The sequence below is a fragment of the Lepidochelys kempii genome, chromosome 3 (genome assembly GCF_965140265.1).
Source record: "Lepidochelys kempii isolate rLepKem1 chromosome 3, rLepKem1.hap2, whole genome shotgun sequence".
NCBI classification, from domain to species: domain Eukaryota; kingdom Metazoa; phylum Chordata; order Testudines; family Cheloniidae; genus Lepidochelys; species Lepidochelys kempii.
This window is the reverse complement of record NC_133258.1, coordinates 163888275-163908944: the sequence shown is the minus strand read 5'-3', so window position 1 is coordinate 163908944 and position 20670 is coordinate 163888275. Positions and strand designations below refer to the sequence as shown.

Below are 20670 nucleotides of genomic sequence, written 5' to 3'. Positions count from 1 at the left end.
ATGTAGTAATATAAAAAACATATTTCACAGCATTCACCGTATTAGTGCATTTTGAATAAACAACAAATAGATGTCACACATGAGAAATATCTAAGATATTTCTCCCCTTCTCCCAGACAGGTTTAAGAGTTAAAGTAAACTTCCTTGTTAAACCTGCTCTTTATACTGCTCCTTGGTAAGCGGTGGAATCATTCCATGACAATTGTTCTTCATTACTTTTTGAGATCTATTTGAAATTACTACCTCATTGTATGGCAAGTCTGTGCTCTGTGATATTACCAACATTTTGGCCACAAGAAAAAGGGATACTTATGTATTGCCAAACAGGTGGTGGATAGTTTTCTGGTTTTAAGACCACCCAATTTACCATTTCTCTCTGCCTTTGGCCTGGAACTACTTCAAATATCTGTGACATAGAAGGGATTTTCCTCCACCACACTGTTGTATGGGCATTTGTGATAAGCACTCCCACATGTATACTCCGAATCAATTGAGTCTTAATATTTCACAGATATTTAAATTGGCTTTTAAATAGAGAACAAGTTCTTACAAACTATGCCAAAATCTATCCTCATATTCTTCTCTTCTCCTACCCCAAACATGCATACTCAATTGACAATAAACAAAAAAGCTAATGAGAATAAGTTTTATAAACATTAGACCTTGGGCTTGATTCACCTCTGTACATACAAGGGGCACAAACTGATGTGCTTGCTCTCGTGGAGGCAGTTTCAGCAGGGAGTCTATTCATCTCTAGGGCAGGCCACAGTAGGCTATTGCCCTTCAGCACTGGAGGGAAGCACCAAACTCCATGCAAGACTCCACGGAACCCAGGCTGGTGGAAATGCTAGCTGGCCTGTTTTTGTCCCCTCCAACAGCAGTCCATCCCCTTTGTGGGCTTCACTAGCCAACTTCAAGTCCCTGATGAAGCAGAGATTTCACATGGTTTTGTACTGTTGCAAACCTTTGTGCAGACTATTTTACTGCACCTGTCATCCAGTGCCTGAAGGCATGAAATGAGTCTCTTGCGTTTTAATAGAAATTACGGTTAAAAATTACAGCAGTGAAGCAACTTAAAAATGCATGTTTTGTTTATGAACGCAGGAGTTGTCATGCTGGAGCTGAACATTAGTTCATCTACTCCATTACGCTGTCTCTGACACTAGCCAAGATCTGATGCATCAGAGAAAAGCCAGAAACATAATGCACCTGCTCACTTTTTGCAACATTATGGGGAAGAGGAAATTTCTTCCAGGCCACCAAAGTGATAGCTCAAAGTAAGAGGTTTGAACTTGCTTAAAATTGAAATCTGGTATACTTTAAGCCTCCTCCTAGCTTTCATTTAATAAACATCAGGGAGCATCAACTACATTCCATTCTCATGCCCCAATGACAGAAAAGAAAAAAATAGCCTTCTCATTACCTGATACTGTCCATTCTGTAAATCTATTGTGATAGTAACTCCATGGTCCAGATGCGCAGTGTTAATGAACAGAGATGAAATCCAGGAGGTCCCAATATCATTATCGTTGATATAGCACAGGGAATGGGCTTCTGGGTTCAGCCTCAGCACTCTGTCATTAGTTGTGTCATCTGCACCATTAGGGATGCAATACCTCTGCACCAAAGGGTGTACCCGGGGGTGACTGCCTGGGCAGCGGCATTCTGACTGGGTGTGCAGGTGAGGAAATTCCCCAGAGAATACCTCCGAAATGTCTCTGTCACAGCATAAAAACGTAAATAGGTACGTGGGTAAAGGAAAAGATGAGTGAAATTATGTGCATCTATGATTATAGATTAAATTTCAGCCCCAGCCTTCACCACCACCACCATACACAGCCACACTAAATGTGATTAGAACACCACCATTAACAGTTCTCTTTTATTATATCATGCCTGACTCTGATCACTAACCTGAATACTTTCCTGAAAACACATTATAGCATTGATATTGTGTCTGTAGTAGCTGTATCAATAAATCCACTTGAGTGTTAGTACCTGAATTTTCTGAAAAACATCCAATTATGCAGAAAAATCTGCACCCTCAAATAACTGAGTGCAGAAAAAAGTGCTGATTGAGAATTTTGGCCTTGATATCTGAAGTGTCCACTAACTATGTATACCTCTCTTTGTGGTTACCCAACTAGACACTGATTTCAAAGGATACTGACCACATACAGTTCCCATTGACTTCTTTGGCAGATGAAATAAGGCCCTAACTCTCAGGTAGGTTACCCAAAAGTTGAGGCACCCAAAATTAGTGGATAATTTTGAATATCTGAGTATTTAATCACCTGATATGTCAGCTATCATAGAATCAAAGAAGATTAGGGTTGGAAGAGACCACAGGAGGTCATCTAGTCCAACCCCCTGCTCAAAGCAGGACCAACCCCAACTAAATCATCCCAGCCAGGCCTTTGTTAAGCTGGGCCTTAAAAACCTCTAAGGATGGAGATTCCACCACCTCCCTAGGTAACCCATTCCAGTGCTTCACCACCTTCCTAGTGAAATAGTTTTTCCTAATATTCAACCTAGACCTCCCTGTAACTTGAGACCATTACTCCTTGTTCTGTCATCTGCCACCACTGAGAACAGCCTATCTCCATTCTCTTTGGAACCCCACTTCAACTAGTTGAAGGCTGCTATCAAATCCCCCCTCACCCTTCTCTTCTGAGGTCTAAATAAGCCCAGTTCCCTCAGCGTCTACTCATAAGTCATGTGCCCCAGCCCCCTAATCATTTTCGTTGCCTTCCACTGGACCTTCTCCAATTTGTCCACATCCTTTCTGTAGTGAGGGGCCCCAAACTGGATGCAATACTCCAGATGCGGCCTCACCAGTGCCGAACAGAGGGGAATAATCACTTCCCTCAATCTGCTGGCAATACTCCTATTAATGCAGCCCAATATGCCGTTAGCCTTCTTGGCAACAAGGGCACACTGTTGACTCATATCCAGCTTCTCTTCCACAGGACTCCCAGGTCCTTTTCTGCAGGACTGCCACTTAGCCAGTTGGTCCTCAGCCTGTAGCAGTGCATGGGATTCTTCCATCCTAAGTGCAGGACTTTGCACTTGTCCTTGTTGAACCTCATGAGATTTCTTTTGGCCCAATCCTCCAATTTGTCTAGGTAACTCTGGACCCTATCCCTACCCTCCTGTGTATCTACCCTCTCCCCAGCTTAGTGCCATCCGCGAACTTGCTAAGGGTGCAATACATCCCATCATCCAGATCATTAATGAAGATGTTGAACAAAACCAGCCCGAGGACTGATCCCTGGGGCACTCTGCTTGATATCAGCTGCCAGCTAGACATTGAGCCGTTGATCACTATTCCTTGAGCCCGAAGATCTAGCAAGCTTTCTAACCACCTTATAGTCCATTCATCCAATCCATACTACTTTAACTTGCTGGCAAGAGTACTGTGGGAGACCGTATCAAAAGCTTTGCTAAAGTCAAGGTATATCATGTCCACCACAATCTATCATCTGCACCTGCAGTTAATTCCGGGCATGGTATTTTGGGCTCATTTGTTTGTGGCCACTATACCCACAAAATTGAATGATGGTTTAAGGATCTTTTAAAATCAGATAAACAGTTTAGAATATGATGTATTTGGCTGAATTACTCTAATTTTTATTTCATGGGAAACAGCAAGGATTTCCTTGAGAGAATATATAGCCAATGTGATTGTGACTGTGTAGGAATGTGTCTGTATTGAATTATGAACTCATTTTCTATTATGCCTTGCACCCATGTCTATACTTGCCTAAGGGCAGCATATTGTAATGTATTTCCAGCTGGCTGACCTTCCAAATAAGATGACTGATACCTCATTGCAGGATAATCACTGAAAAATCATCCAGATTGCAATCTGGGGCCATCGACTTTGACTGTGCCCCAACTGTTGGCTCACTCGCATGGAGTAATGGACTTTCTACTGAGCGGCCTGCATGGAGGTGGAGCATACAAGATTGGAGGGTGGTTGAGAATTTCCCAGTGAAACACGTGACAGAGACAGAGGTCTCCTTCAGAGCTGAGTACTTCTCTGGACAAGGAGACAGACCATCCCCACATGCAAGGAGGACTTTCAGGAGAGTAAGAGCAGAAGGGTCTCTATCTAGCCTGGAATACTAACAAGCCTCAGACTCACAGAAGGGGCGAGATCAGACCAGGGGATTGTGCTCTAAGGATTTTGGTTTTCAAAGATCTGTAACACTTGAGGGCTTCAACAGCAAAATTTATGTAGTTAAGAAATTTTTTTGCTAAACCTGCATTCCTTATTACCTGCCACATTGTCCCCAAAGGAGTTCAATTAGAAGCCTGGAGTACCCACTGCCCCAGGTGGAGCTCTGGGGAGGGCATATCTGTCAGTGCTTAGAAAGTCTCAGACACTGAGTTCAGGGTCTAGAATGGTTGAGTGGTGTCCCATATCCCAGCAAAGCATCTCAGACCAGCTGTCTGAGCCTGGGAGTGTACAGTCCCAGAGACGAAAAAGGGATTAAACTCTACCCTGACCCTGTTGGCTTGGGAGCACGTGAGACACAGCAATGGGGTCCACTCACCACAGACTGGGTACAGTGGGGTACTGGGCCAGGTTGCAACAATGACAACATATAAACAGGAAGAATATCACAGTATGACTATCTAGTATTAGAAGTCACTGTATATATTTTAAAAACATCTGAAAAGCACAAGTGATATCCAACATTGCACCCATGACTGATCTCGCCTCAAAGCCTGTTTGATACGAACAGACCTGTTGAATCCATGCCCAGTAAACTATGACCACAAAAGGAACCATCTTTTAAGGAGAATATAAAAAAAAAGTATTTTTGGGAACAAATTTACCATTAGGTATTCTTCCTCTCTCTCATCATACGCCTAGGTTTTATCAAGAACAAGTTTTAATTTTACCTGTTTGTAAGTGCCACTTGGTACAATCGAAAATCTTGCATTCTTCCAACAAATTGCTCTAAACCTATGAAAATATATTATAAATAAATAATCTAATTCCATCAACCAGAAGGCAACTCTGCACTGCATGAGAGCACCTTTATTCAGCACACAGTGATCTCTCTTGCACAATTACCTCCCCTGAATGAAACCATCTTGGATGTGGACAAACTATAGAGGGCAGTGACTTAATTTTTTGATAAAAAGAATGATTTATAACAACTTTATAGGAACATTTTGTACCTCTCTCTTTTCTGATTAGAGAGGTGGCACAGGGACCGGCTCATTAGACAGAAGTAATGAGCCAGACTATGTGCCACCTCTAATTAGAGAAGAGATACAGTAGGTACAACTGTAACTATCAATTTATAAAATAAAGATAAAAGGTATTTAAGATATTCCTTTCCTTTATACAATCATTAGGTTGATAGTATTCAAAAGTTAGAATGACAACAGAAGACATTTCCAGACATTTAAGAGTTTTAAAAAGTAGGATGGAAAATTACTTTTTTTGTTTGCCCAATAACAAAATAACTCTGTTTGAGACAGACACAGATATATTTAGGAGTTAGTTCCAAATTACAATATGTTCTGGATCAGTGGTACGTTTTTTGTCCACAGAGCCAATTCATCATCATACAGAATTGAAGAGAGCCACAAACTAACAGTACCCAGATTTTGCACTGTTCATACAACGATGTAGAATTTGTCTAATTCTGAATGTAGACTGATGTAGAGCTCTATAAATCATGATGTAGTCTGAAAGGAGGAACTGGTAGCAGTAGTAAGTTGTTATCTATGTGAACCAGCCATTAGTGAAGCCTGAGGAACCCCACATTTTGCAAGTGGCTTTCATGAATATTTGATATAAAGCAGAGGAATATTAGTTATCAGGAAACTTGAGTTCTCTTCCTAGCTCAGGAAATTTGTCTAGTTGCTACAAACAGTCCAAATAAGTACACAGATTTGGCATATTTATTCTGAAATGCAGTGGGATATACTTGCCATGTTAGATACCTGGTTTCTGGAACATGCTGAAAAATCTACCTGGCTGTGATAATCTCCATGGCTTGTTATGCCATCATCCAGGCACCTCTGTCTGGGCGCCAAGTTTCTGAGGAACGCCATTTACTAATGGGCATTTTTTGTTGCATGGAGCCATGTGCCTAGCTTTATGTACCCTTTCAATATGCATTACATCACTGAATATTAGCTTGCAGAGCTACTTACCATGGTTTTAGACACACATCAAGCATATATTACTTTGAATGCTCAGCATACAGTGCTAAAATACTGCAGAACTTACCACTGAAACTTTGCCCAATTTGCAGTGCACCATCAGCAGCAGGGTCTGCAATTCGTCCACCAAGTATTCTTGAATCAAAAGCAGTGTTGTCATCCTCCAAACCATCTACAAAGAAACTGATTTTGGTGTGGTGAACCTACACAGATACATATAAAAAGGCAAATAAAGATTCATTACAAATAATCACTTTGAATTTTGTACTAATTGCATCTATTATTGATTAACCATTTTGAACTAAGTAAGGGAGTTTTTTTTACTTTCTTTATATCTTTTAAATCCCCTGGTCCATTTCCCATATTCACTAACTAATCTTCCCACTAGTAATCTAGGTAACAAAAATGTCAGATACATAGACTAGAAAAGTATCATAATGGACAAACCAAACAAAAAGCTACAACGAATTAATATTAAGGGGTCTGTCTGGCTTGAACCAACACACAACCAAGCAAATGCAGAGTCAAGGTTATCACGCCATTCCCAATTTTACTTTAATGCCTAGGTATTTCTTCATTTTAAGATCAGGGCTTCACACACCATAATCCTATTAGTATTTTTCCTTGATGGGGAGGACATTTCAACACATCTTTCTCAGAGTACTGAGGATATCCTTCCTTCACTGCACAGAACAGTAATTAAAATAATAATTACTACTTCTCACATTACATCCAAGGATCTTAAAGCACTTTATAAACATTAACTAATTATGTGACACGCTTGTGATATAGGTAGCATCCTCCTTTTAAAGATGCGTAAAGAGAGGCCCAGTGAATGTAAATGACTAGCCAATGGTCAAAACACAAAGTGGTATAGGTAGTACGTAGATTTCAAGAGTCCTCTGTGCTAACCATGAGAAAACCCTGAATTTAAAACTATGATTTTTTTTTTTTTACCATCTACAATTTAAAGTGATCAGAAGTTGTGTTAGGGTTGTATGGAAAAAATAGGTCTGACAAGAATACAAGAGCACAGAGATGCCTAACTGGGAGACCCGAGCCAGAATCTGGTACACAGTTTAAAAAGTTTACTTTATTGTAGGGCTGTCAATTAATTGCAGTTAACTCACGCAATTAACTCAAAAAATTAATCACGATTAAAAAATTTAACCGTGATTAATCAGTTTTAATTGTACTGTTAAACAAGAGAATACCAATTGAAATTTATTAAATATTTTGGATGTTTTTCTACATTTTCATATATATCTTGTATTCTGTGTTGTAACTGAAATCAAAGTGTTTATTTTGGTTACAAATATTTGCACTGTAAAAATGATAAACCGAAGAAATACTGTTTTTCAATTCACCTCATAGAAGTACTGTAGTGTAATCTCTTTGTCTTGAAAGTGCAACTTACAAATGTAGATTTTTGTTATATAACTGCACTCAAAAACAAAACAATGTCAAACTTCAGAGTCTACAAGTCCACTCAGACCTACTTCTTGTTCAGCCAATCACTAAGACAAATAAGTTTGTTTACATTTACAGGAGATAATGCTGTCCTCTTCTTATTTACAATGTCACCAGAAAGTGAGAACAGGCATTTGCATGGCACTTTTGTAGCCAGCACTGCAAGGTATTTACATGCTAGATATGCTAAATATTCATATGTCCCTTCATGCTTCAGCCACCATTCCAGAGGACATGCTTCCATATTGATGATGCTCATTAAAAAAATAATGCATTAATTAAATTTGTGACTCAACTCCCTGGGGGAGAATTGTACGTCCCCTGCTCTGTTTTGCCCACATTCTGCCATATAGTTCGTGTTATGGCAGTCTTGGATGATGACCCAGCACATGCTGTTGGTTTTAAGAACACTTTCACTGCAAAATTGATGAAATGCAAAGAAGGTACCAATGTGAGATTTGTAAAGATAGGTACAGCACTGGACCCAAGATTTAAGACTCTGAAGTGCCTTCCAAAATCTGAGAGGGAGGAGGTGGGGAGAATGCTTTTAGAAGTCTTAAAAGAGCAATACTCCAATGTGGAAACTACAGAACCCAAACCACCAAAAAAGGCAAAATTTGTGTGGCATCTGACTCAGATGATGAAAATGAACATGCATCGGTCCACACTGCTTTGGATGGTTTTTGAGCAGAACCCATCATCAGAATGGATGTATGTCCCCTGGAATGGTGGTTGAAGCATAAAGGGACACGAGAATCTTTAGCGCATCTGGCACGTGAATATCTTGCAACGCCGGCTCCAACAGTGCCATAAGAATGCCTGTTCTCACTTTCAGGTGACATTGTAAACAAGAAGTGGGCAGTATTATCTCCTGCAAATGTAAACAAACTTGTTGGTCTGAGAGACTGGCTGAACAAGAAGTAGGACTGAGTGGACTTGCAAGCTCTAAAATTTTACATTGTTCTATTTTTGAATGCAGTTATTTTGTACATGAAAGTTCAACTTTCACAATAAGGAGATTGTACTACAGTACTTGTATTAGGTGAATTGAAAAACACTATTTCTTTTGTCTTTTTACAGTGCAAACACTTGTAATAAAAAATAAATATAAAGTGAGCACTGTACACTGTGTATTCTGGGTTGTAACTGAAATTAATGTATTTGAAAAAGTGGAAAACATCCAAAAATATTTAAATAAATGGTATTCTATTATTGTTTAACAGTGCGATTAATCGCACGATTAATTGCTGTCAATTTTTTTTAATTGCACGATTAATCACGATTAATTTTTTAATCGCTTGACAGCTCTACTTTATTAATAAATGAAGCATTGCAAACAGTTCCCTTTAATTTATAGAGCTGAGTGAATAATTTGGAACAAATACTTTACTAGATTAATTTAGCCTTCTTTTTCTGTTCACGGAATATCTATGAGCAGATCACAATTTCCTCAATTAACTAACTTTTTGCCTTTTACTCCAAAGACTAATCAAAAACAGTTTGCTGATAGTATACAATACTCAACATTCAGAACTCAAGCTGTGTTGCTTAATTGCAACTGGTTGTGTGTCATAGAGGCTTGCAACCTTTTCTTTTCTGAGCCACACAAAATTTTGCCAAGTTTTCAGTCCTAGAAAATTGAGATTTCTGTCAGATTTAGAGGCTGAGTGCAGAGTTTAAATTTAAAGTCTCTCTTACCACTTTCATACAAAGTAATTGTGTGTGCATGAATAAAGTTACATGTAGGAATAAATGTTTGCATGACTGGAGCCCAATCCTTGTTGTAAAGTATATGGTTAGACACTGGTCTCCCTTGCTAGAGTATCTCTGTGCCTGGGATATAGCAAAGTGTTTGGGGAAAGTTAGCCCTCTTGATGTGTCAAATAGTATCCCATAAAATATATGATAACATAAAATATACCAAATGCACTGATTTACTGTCATTCTTCTGTCATCACCATAGTGATTTTACATTAAGTGTATGCATGTGACTGTGGGGATTCACCAAGCATATGGTCAGTCCATTGTTTGGATCACTTCCTGGGCTATTTAAAAGTTGCTTACCACAAATAATCATGCATACAGGTTTGAAATGTGGGGCCAAATTTGGAGATGAGGTGGTGGCATCAGGCAGTCTGTTATGACTCCTTGATTCTCTGCCAGGCTGTGAGCACAAGTTAGGGCAGTCTGGGGGCTTCTCTAATTTGCACCATCTAATATGGACCACAAAGGACCATCCACCAGCTTAGTATGGCAAAGCAAGCACAATACATTCAAACAGGCCTTTGACATTCTTCCAACCCCGATATGCCCCTTTCATCAGTGGCTGCAAGGAGCACTGGCTACACCTGCTCTGTACCCACTGGAGATTCCCCTACAATAGGGGATGTCCATGGAGACAGTCTTCACTCCAGGTAGTGATTTCTGCAAGCATTCTTTTTCTTGCCAATTCATGTTAAATTTGAGTTAATATTCACAGAAATATTTAGTGGCTGTCTCCCAGTCCTAGTAATTCTGAGGACACTGAGCTTTTTTCTGTTAGGACCGTTCTGAATTAGAGTATAAGTTACATGAAATTAGAAAGAACTTATAATACACAGCTGGCTTCTAGGTGTTGATTTTATGGAATTCAAAAATTTCATGTGAAAAATAAGGACAGACAGACACGCGGGAAAGGAAACCAAATACCAGTTTCATTGTCTTATAGCCATATTTCCCTAACTTAAATAAATATATTAAATGCAACTCATTCAAAATGTTCAAACTCACCCTGATAGCTCACTGCATTAATAAATACAATGAATAAACTTTATTGAAAAACCTTCTTGTTTACTTATGTGAGTGATTTATTCACAAGAACATTCAAAGCAGGAATTATCAGATTTTAACTGTATTTAGTGTGTGTGAGGTTTATTTCAAATGACGGTTTGGAGAGGGTCAGATTTCAAAACATTATTTTGTTGTTGCCATATTATGGAATGTTATTTCCATTTTGAAGAAACAGGTAATCATGAACTTAAATGGATGCCTGGTGAATCATCTCTACTGATAGAGGCTAAGAGAAGCTAGAGTGCTCTAGTCTGCCTTGATATCCACTCTAATCAAATCAAATAGGGCTGGAATAATTGCATCCTTAAGAACAAGGAGTGTGTGAGGACAAACAAAAGGCTTATGAGCCAACGTAATTTGGTGCAAAAGGAAGGCGAGACCCTGAAAAATTCATTTTGAAAATCAGAGAATGAGCATTCAGAATGCTATTCCACCAACAAAAGATTTCAAATTCTGACCAAGATAAACAGCCACAGTTATCTATAGATCTGAGCTTGAGCGATTATCATCGGTGCTTCAGGCACTATGATTCTATTAGTATTTTAAGAAAGAAAATGTGAAATTAATAGAAAATTGATTTTATGGAGAAAATTTATTTCCCTTAAATTATACTTTAAAATAAATATATGTGCTGAATTTTATTATTGTTATTTCCAGATGCAGTCAATATTTCCCAAATTTAGACAAGATTTATTGCCCTTCCACTGAAAAAAAATCGGAAGGTTATCATCATAATTACTAGGCATCGAGATTTGTTCAAAAAGTTCTCGCGTATGGGTTTCCCCACTCTAACCACACCACTTTCATTTTAAGTTAGCTTTCTGTGTGGACACATCCATGACCCAAATGCAGGAAGATCTTATTTAATACAAAGCCTTTAAACAGCCAATGCCCTGTATGTGAGAGAGTGTGTGTGCGCGCACGCCTGTGAGGTGGTTGAATTGCGGGGGGGGGGGGGGGGAGGAGGTTGCATCACATTTTTTTACAGCCTTTTACTGTCATTTGGTGTTTGACTGTTATCATTATAAAAGATACAGGCTTTTCTGCTTTGTTATTTGTAGCATTATCTCATGTTTTACAACATCTTTGCACAACATGCAGGCGCATGAAATATAACTAGTGAAAAGTTCTCAGTGGTATTAATGCATAAAAAAGAATGTGGTTCCATCTCTACTGTCTTTACCCAGCCAAAAGCTGATGAACAGCCAATTTTCCTTTATCACATTAGCACAGCCATGAGGGAAACACATTTGTTCTAGTCAGCTACACTAAAGATACTATTACCAATCTAACATATACATGTTTTATATCAGCAGTATTCTCAGAGTATGAGGGAGCCAACAATATATTAACACGAGCATGACAGTTTATTTAAGAAAAGAAAATTGTCTCTGTAGAGGGACAGAACTTAGAAATGTATGGCTAAAGCTCAGTGTCACTGGTCTAATAAAGGTAATAATTCTTAAGCTTTCTTTATAGCAGGTAACACTCCTGTGACAGCTCTGTCATATCATTCAAATAAAAATGTTGTCTTTTTACAAGTTTAAGTGCACCTTTATTTTGAGGCAGATATGAAGCATGTTTTTGATTTTCTGTTTTCATGGTAATAACATCTGTACTTGGGGGTGAATAGGCCAGTTCTCAGCTCCATCAGCTCATTACAAATTTACTATCTCAATTCTTATAGGACCCAATTCTGCCACATTTATTCTGTCCTGAGTAGTACCTTATTCTACAAGTATTGCTATAGGAAATCAGTGGGACTATTGGCAGAAGTAGACCTTAAATGACTAAATATTTTATATAGTAAAAATAGATTAATGCAATCTCAAATCTCTCTCCAGCTTTCCCACTCCCCCTGCTGCAACCTCTTTATATTAAATAGGATTTAGAATAGTTGGGTTTAATATAGCACATTCCCAAAGTAGCCCTAAGCACTTTACAGTGCTGAACTGGATATCAGTAGTGCAGTGACTGTGTACAGCTAAGGCAGCAGTCATTATGCATTTGGCAGTAGCTCAATGTGATGATCCCCCTGCTGGTTATTAAAGGGGGTATGAATACTTGACAGAAGAAGAAATTGTAGGAGGGGAACCATGGGTGGTATAAAAATATCCCAGTGGCTCGCCAGTGTAGGAGGAAGGGAATGTCTCCAAGTTTGGTGTCAATGTAAACTAAGCTGAAGAAGAAGAAAGGTTGGCACTGAACTGACTGTTTGATGTGATTATTTAAAGTGTTCTCCCCAGGAGCATTAAATCACATACAAAACCCTGAAAATAAACTATCTATTTTTACTGTCAGATGCCCAGGAAAACAGGATTATCCCCCTATTCGCCTATCAATAAAGTCCTATGCAATCTTTAATTTCCCCCAAGAGAGAGCAAGAGATGGAGTGATGAGTCACAGTGTGACCTCATGGTTTTACAGAGCATAGGACCAGAGACCTGTACTGCGAGAGTTCTAAACCCAGCTCTGACAACTGTCCCAATCTGTCAAATAGTCACTAAAGCAGTTTACAGGTAGGTTGTGAGGAATAGTTAGTTACTGAGCTAGATTCACCTTGAAACTGTGCTGGCTTCTGCTAATGCAGAGCTTGATACAAAGACCAAAAAAAAAGGGGCAGTGGAAAATCCACTTAGCGGGAAGCTGTGGTGGTGCAAGGTGCCCAAAACCTCTCCTTTAGTGGAGGGCTTGTAATCAAACTGCACAGCCTCAGCAATGGGCTGAGAAGAGGGAAGGAGGAGGATCCTGGGAACTACAGGCCAGTCAGCCTCACTTCAGTCCCCGGAAAAATCATGGAGCAGGTCCTCAAAGAATCAATCCTGAAGCACTTACACGAGAGGAAAGTGATCAGGAACAGTCAGCATGGATTCACCAAGGGAAGGCCATGCCTGACTAATTTAATCGCCTTCTATGATGAGATTACTGGTTCTGTGGATGAAGGGAAAGCAGTGGATGCATTGTATCTTGACTTTAGCAAAGCTTTTGACACGGTCTCCCACAGTATTCTTGTCAGCAAGTTAAAGAAGTATGGGCTGGATGAATGCACTATAAGGTGGGTAGAAAGTTGGCTAGATTGTCGGGCTCAACGGGTAGTGATCAATGGCTCCATGTCTAGTTGGCAGCCGGTGTCAAGTGGAGTGCCCCAGGGGTCGGTCCTGGGGCCGGTTTTGTTCAATATCTTCATAAATGATCTGGAGGATGGTGTGGATTGCACTCTCAGCAAATTTGCGGATGATACTAAACAGGGAGGAGTGGTAGATACGCTGGAGGGCAGGGATAGGATACAGAGGGACCTAGACAAATTGGAGGATTGGGCCAAAAGAAATCTGATGAGATTCAATAAGGATAAGTGCAGGGTCCTGCACTTAGGACGGAAGAACCCAATGCACAGCTACAGACTAGGGACCGAATGGCTAGGCAGCAGTTCTGCGGAAAAGGACCTAGGGGTGACAGTGGACGAGAAGCTGGATATGAGTCAGCAGTGTGCCCTTGTTGCCAAGAAGGCCAATGACATTTTGGGATGTATAAGTAGGGGCATAGCGAGCAGATCGAGGGACGTGATCATTCCCCTCTATTCAACATTGGTGAGGCCTCATCTGGAGTACTGTATCCAGTTTTGGGCCCCACACAACAAGAAGGATGTGGATAAATTGGAAAGAGTCCAGCGGAGGGCAACAAAAATGATTAGGAGTCTGGAACACATGACTTATGAGGAGAGTCTGAGGGAACTGGGATTGTTTAGTCTGCAGAAGAGAAGAATGAGGGGGGATTTGATAGCTGCTTTCAACTACCTGAGAGGTGGATCCAGAGAGGATGGTTCTAGACTATTCTCAGTGGTGGAAGAGGACAGGACAAGGAGTAATGGTCTCAAGTTGCAGTGGGGGAGGTTTAGGTTGGATATTAGGAAAAACTTTTTCACTAGGAGGGTGTTGAAACACTGGAATGCGTTGCCTAGGGAGGTGGTGGAATCTCCTTCCTTAGAAGTTTTTAAGGTCAGGCTTGACAAAGCCCTGGCTGGGATGATTTGATTGGGGATTGGTCCTGCTTTTGAGCAGGGGGTTGGACTAGATGACCTCCTGAGGTCCCTTCCAACCCTGATATTCTATGATTCTATGATTCTATGAGAAAATGAAGTGGTAGAAAATTTAAGTAGTGCAGCCATGTTCACACAGTGAGCCCGTCAGAACCCATAAGACAACCCAGATATCTTGACTCCAACCTAGACCATGCTGCTGGCCTTCCATGCATAAACCCAAGTCCTTATGTACCGGGAATTGAATCCACAAACTGTTGTCCCAGAGGTAACAATGCTGACTGAACTTCAAAGATATTAGAGTACTATATACATACAATAAGTGGCATATAATATTTTTATGTATGCATGCAAAGCTTTCAGTCACTCAAACTGAACTACTTTTACAAGAGGCAGGGAACTGTATTTTTGGCCTCCTCTACACAAGAAAATTGTATCCCTTTAACTAAATCTGTTTAGAAACTGGTTCAGTTAAATTAGCGTGTGTGTCTTGCGTGGCCACTTTTATTTTGGTTTAGTTAAATCAGTACAATTTTCGTGTGTCGACAAGGCAGTATAGTAGAAATAAATCTCTGCCTTAGCACTCCCCACAGACAAACCCAACCATGAAATACCCTGATAAAATCTGAATGGGGGGGGAGGGGGAAGAGTCGAGAAGACAGGAAGAGGAAAGAAATCTGTAGGTTCCATTAAATAAAAAATTCCTTATATTATTTGTATTGCAGTAGAGCACAGACACTCCAGTCATAGACCAGGGCTCCATTCTGCAAGCAACTGTACAAACACAGATGGTTTCTGCCCCAAACAACGTATAGTCTATGTTTTATATGCTTTAAATAAGTACCTTCTTTACCATAAATACAATCAAAAAGCTACTATGTGTCCTATTAGAATTTTTGTCAGCTTCCTGCCCACTGCCAGAAGAAAAACTTACACAAAGACCTGAAGAAGAGCTCTACAGAGCTTGAATGTTGGTGAAAGAGACAAACAGAAGTTGGTCCAACAAAAGACACCATCTCACCCACCTTGTCTCTAAATTAGGCTGTCGTGGGATAAGATGGAAGGTCATCTCATGGATCAGTAAGTGGTTAAAAGATAGGAAACAAAGGGTAGAAATAAATGGTCAGTTTTTGGAATGGAGAGAGGTAAATATTGGTGTCCCCCAAGGGGTCTATATTGGGACCAGTACTATTCAACATATTCACAAATGATCTGGAAAAGGGGTAAACAGCAAGGTGGCAAAATTTGCAGAAGATACAAAACTACTCAAGATAGTTAAGTCCAAAGCAGACTCAAAGAGTAACAAAGGGATCTCACAAAACTGGGAGAATGGGCAACAAAATGGCAAATGAAAGTCAATGTTGATAAATGCAAAGTAATGCACACTGGAAAACATAATCCCAGCTATTCACACAAAATTATGGGGTCTAAATTAACTGTTACCACTCAAGAAAGAGATCTTGGAGTCACTGTGGATAGTTCTCTGAAAACATCCACTCAATGAGCAGAGACAGTCAAAAAAGCAAACAAAATGTTGGGAATCATTAAGAAAGGAATAGATAAGATGACAGAAAATATATAGCCTCTATATAAATCCATGGTTCACCCACATCTTCAATACTGCATGCAGATGTGTTGCCCCATCTCAAAAAAGATATAGTGGAATTGGAAAAGACCCACAAAAGGGCAACAAAGATGATTACGGGTATGGAACAGCTTCCTTATGAAGAGAGATTCATAATATTGGGATTTTTCAGTTTGGAAAAGAGATGACTAAATGGGGATATGATAGAGGTCTATAAAATCATGAGTGGTACAGAGAAAGTAAATAAGGAAGTGTTATTTACTCCTCCTCATAATACAAAAACAAGGGGCAACCAAATGAAATTAATAGGCAGCAGGTTTAAAACAAACAAAAGGAAGTATTTCTTCACAAAATGCACAGTCAACCTGTTGAACTCTTTGCCTGAGGATGTTGTGAAGGCCAAGTGTATAATAGCTTTCAAAAAAGAACTAGATAAATTCATGGAGGATAGGTCCATCAATGGCTATTAGCCAGGATGGGCAGGGATAGTGTCCCTAGCCTCTGTTTGTCAGAAACTGGAATGGGTGACAGGAGATGGATCACTTAATAACCTGTTCTGTTCATTCCCTCAGGGGAACCTGGCATTGGCCACTGTCAGAATACAGGGTACTGGGCTAGATGGACCTTTGGTCTGACCCAGTATGGTCATTCTTATGTTCTTATTTCTGATATTCTAAAAGGAAACATTCCTTTTACTTGTTAAAAATACATTCTTTTTAATGTCTCACCACAGTTCCTAATTTCCATAGGACAGAATGTTAATTCTAATGTTTTACCTCATAGTCTATTGCTCTAACAACTATACCATGTTGTCTGGTAAGATACAGGGGGAAACTAGAAGAAGGGCCTCTTCCCTGGCATATAGATCAGGAAAGAGGGCTTTTGCAATAGGTAGAACCTCTTACAAACAGAGGAAAAAAATAAACCTTCCACTAGCCAGTCAGGCTAAATGACACTAAGCCTAATCAGTCAATTTACTGATGACTGCAGGTTCAACTTCAGTCTCCAACCCAGGATCAGCTACGTCCACCCAAGAAAATCTCAGGTGACAGGGACAACATGACATTTGTAGAACCCAGTGAGGACTACTGGGAGGGGACACACCCATGTGCTATGGACAGCCACTGTCTCCAATCAGTAAGCACACCAGTAAACCGTGATATATGCGCAGGACCCTGGGGGTACTGCAACTGGCTTACTGCTATAGGGAAAAACAATTTGCAAGCGCACCTGCTACCTTACTGTAAAGCAGTGAATGGAGCCATTATGAACATTAGATGTTTGCAAGGTGTAAAAATGAAAAATCTGTTTGTGTGTCAGATAAGAAAAGGAATCTAACACTTTCTCCTAATTTCAGACAAATTGGGAGCTGGGAGCATGTTGAGACACTCTCCAAATTAATTTAGTTCATCCATTAAATAGCTCCCAATTACGTAGTAGAAATTCCTCAGGACTAGCAATACTGTTAATAAGAAAATTGTGCACTCATATAAATTCCAAGGATTTCAAAGCAGATTACAAACAGTAATTAACTGAGCCATACAACACACCTGTGAGGTAAAAAATACGATTATACTCATGTTTCAGATGGGCAAACTGAGGCACATGATGGTTTAGGGCCAAATTCTCATCTCAGTTATGCTGCTAAAAATCTTCAAATCTATTGAAGTCAATCAAATTACTCTGGATTTACACTGGTGTTAGTGAAAGCAGAATTTGTCTCAGTGATTTGCTCAAGGTCATGCAGTTAATTGGTGGTAGTCACGTCTCCCAAACTACCAACTTTAAATCAGTAGACCATATTCCCTTACAATTGTTCCACATCATGTAATTTTGTATGTTTCTTCTAGTGGATATTTCCAATATATGGCCTTTTCCTGAACTTATATTCTTTGACTACGTAGTAAGCTTCCCCAACCCTCTTAGATGCATTGTGAACAATGTACACATCAGGAGCTCTCTCAATAAGCTCACTATACAGAAATGGACAGTGTATCAAGATATTTTTTCCAAGGTGATAAAACAGATTAAGGATATGACAAAAATGACAGACCTATGGCTTCCTTGAATACTTTAATAGAGACAACCAATCAGCAGCGGTCACTGATGACAACAGATAAAGAAGATATAATAGATGGAGGAGCAAATTAGTGATGGTGCTACAATAGTCTAAACTCGAGTGTAAATTTTTTTCATCTTCAGCAGGTCTAAATATGTTACTTTTGCCTACATGTAGGAAGATATACAGCATATTTTATCATTAGGGGTTGATTCTGTCCTCTGATACACAGGTTCACATCACCCCGCCTTCTGGAAAAACAGCTACTGAGCACAGGCATAATAGTTAACAATAAAAGACACAGTAATGGACATTTACACATCAAAAAATGAGAGAGATGTAGGTTATGTACTTAGATGTTTTCTTGCACAACTGCAATGGTTACAGATGGGGCATTTATTTACATTTTTTTTAGTATTTTGATCTTTCTAAAGCTGTGGGTGAATTCTGTACTCCTGAAAGCGAGAGGCCAAACGTCATTGGCATGAATAGGCAAACAGAGATCTGTCAATACATTCAATCCTAGTCTTCAAATCTCATGCTATTTTCCCTCTCATGAGTAGAGGCTACTGGTTGCATTGAATTGTGTCAGGCTACCAGTTTTATGATATTAGAGAGTAGAATGAGACCAGCAAACTCATTTTTACCTGTGACCAGGGCAATATTAGCCCAAGTACAGCCCACTGACCCTAAAATTTTGTGTTCCTCTTTGCATATTGACAACCCTTGGGTCCCAATGTGCCACTAAAGTGATGCATCTGGAGCAGCTGAGATAATTTTGTCACATGTCAACTCTTTCTTTTCACTGAGTTAGTCTCCTTCATTTACATATTTTCTGTAAAAAATATTCTTCCCTCTGTCCAAGGCTTTTTTCCCCCTCAATCTGCCTCCTTCTCATGCTTCTTATTTTTCCTTTCAGTATCAGTCACACACTCTTATTTTGTATTACTCATTTTTATTTCTTCTCTTAAGGTGCCCTTTTCCTTATAAGCAGGCTGCTTCTTCCTTCTCTACAGAAACACAGTGTGATAAGTTTGGCACTCAGTCCAGGGCCCACCAGGACTAATATCCCTTCTCCCAAACCTAAGCAGTCAGAAAGGGAAGCAAGAATATATCCTAATACTCTCTCAGCAAAGTAAACAGAATATAAACATCCAGCCTGGTTCCTTTCTTCTAGCTCCTTCAGCAGCTACAAAATGGTTACTCTAGACGTTCCAGAGTTGCAATAACCTCCACAGCCTCAACGCTGGGGTCCCAGACCTCTGGAACTCATTTGGATAGGATACCCACCCCTGAACAGCTCCATACCACCTCATCCATCACACACCATCTTCCTTACCTGATCAAATCACGCCCAGAACTGACTGGCCCTATGCACAGTCTGCTTATACAGCCTCATGAGGTCTATTCACTCCTCACAACTGCATAATAATGGATTATATACTTAATGAGTTACAAACTCTAGTAAAGTGAAATGGTCAGGAACAAGTACAATATACCAGGGATGACGTTACAGCAGGATTTTTACGTACACCAAAATCTCTCAGTGCTCTCTTTCTGAAGCAAAGCATACAGCCCCATAGATGAAAGAGTATAGTTGTTAATCTTTTGCTCTTTGCATTTTAATTTTTGAGTTGGAATGAAAATTGAGACAACACAGAGGGAACTTGGCAGATCTAACGCTTGGCAAGAGATAATTAATTTATGTAGCAAACATATGAGAACAAGACACACGTCACTTTTAACATAAAAGAGCCTCTCTGCATATGTCATGAGGAATTTGTCTGGGGCCTTGTTCTCAAACAGACAAAAAAGATGCAAATGCCATGTTAACAGAGGGGAAAATCAAAGAATGACATCCAGGAAGACAAGCCAGCTCAGATAATTTATCTGCATAATATTTGACAGACCAATGACAACTTCTAAGCTAGTAACACAACTTGCTGGTGTGTCTGCTAAGGAGCCTGGTGCTGTTTCAGCTGGAAATCCTGTGTATCATAGCTTCAAATGCGTTTGTCTTTATAGACATCCAGTGAGAAAAGAGAACGAAAAATGCCACCTCATGAGGCTATTATAGGTTCTTTGAACATTTCACATTGTTCCCAGATTGTCTGAACATTATATTTTAAATATTAAAAATGCAAGAAATGTACATACATTAATGGTAGCCAAACTGAACACAAAGGTAGGAAAAGGATTTTGGCTCTTCAAAAAAGATTTCTGCAGTCCCGTATTTCCATATTGTAACCTTACAGTGTATCATTCACATTGCAAAAAGTAAAATGTACTCAATCTAAGCAGTCACAACACTTGATATATATAACAGGGCCCCCAAAACCTGGTACAAACTATGGTACGAACCTGAAACACAAAAGAGCAGCCAAAACAAAAGAGAAAAATGAAAAAAAAGAAAAAGAAAAAAGAAAATGAAGCCCAAAGGCCCATACAGTGTCTGTTAGATGGTGCCCTTTAATTCCTCTGGGCTCTCAGACTAAATGGAAC

General features: G+C 39.7%; 1 protein-coding gene across 1 annotated transcript in view; it reads right to left on the bottom strand.

The window, feature by feature from the left end:
• The window catches only part of USH2A (usherin), a 571967-nt gene that overhangs the window by 523516 nt on the left and 27781 nt on the right, over positions 1-20670 (bottom strand). Inside the window, exons 3-5 of the mRNA XM_073338913.1 lie at positions 6257-6392; positions 4912-4975; positions 1424-1718 (exon numbers count right to left, since the gene is read on the bottom strand). Coding sequence (XP_073195014.1) covers positions 1424-1718; positions 4912-4975; positions 6257-6392 — 495 coding nt within the window. The remainder of the gene's footprint in view (positions 1-1423; positions 1719-4911; positions 4976-6256; positions 6393-20670) is intronic.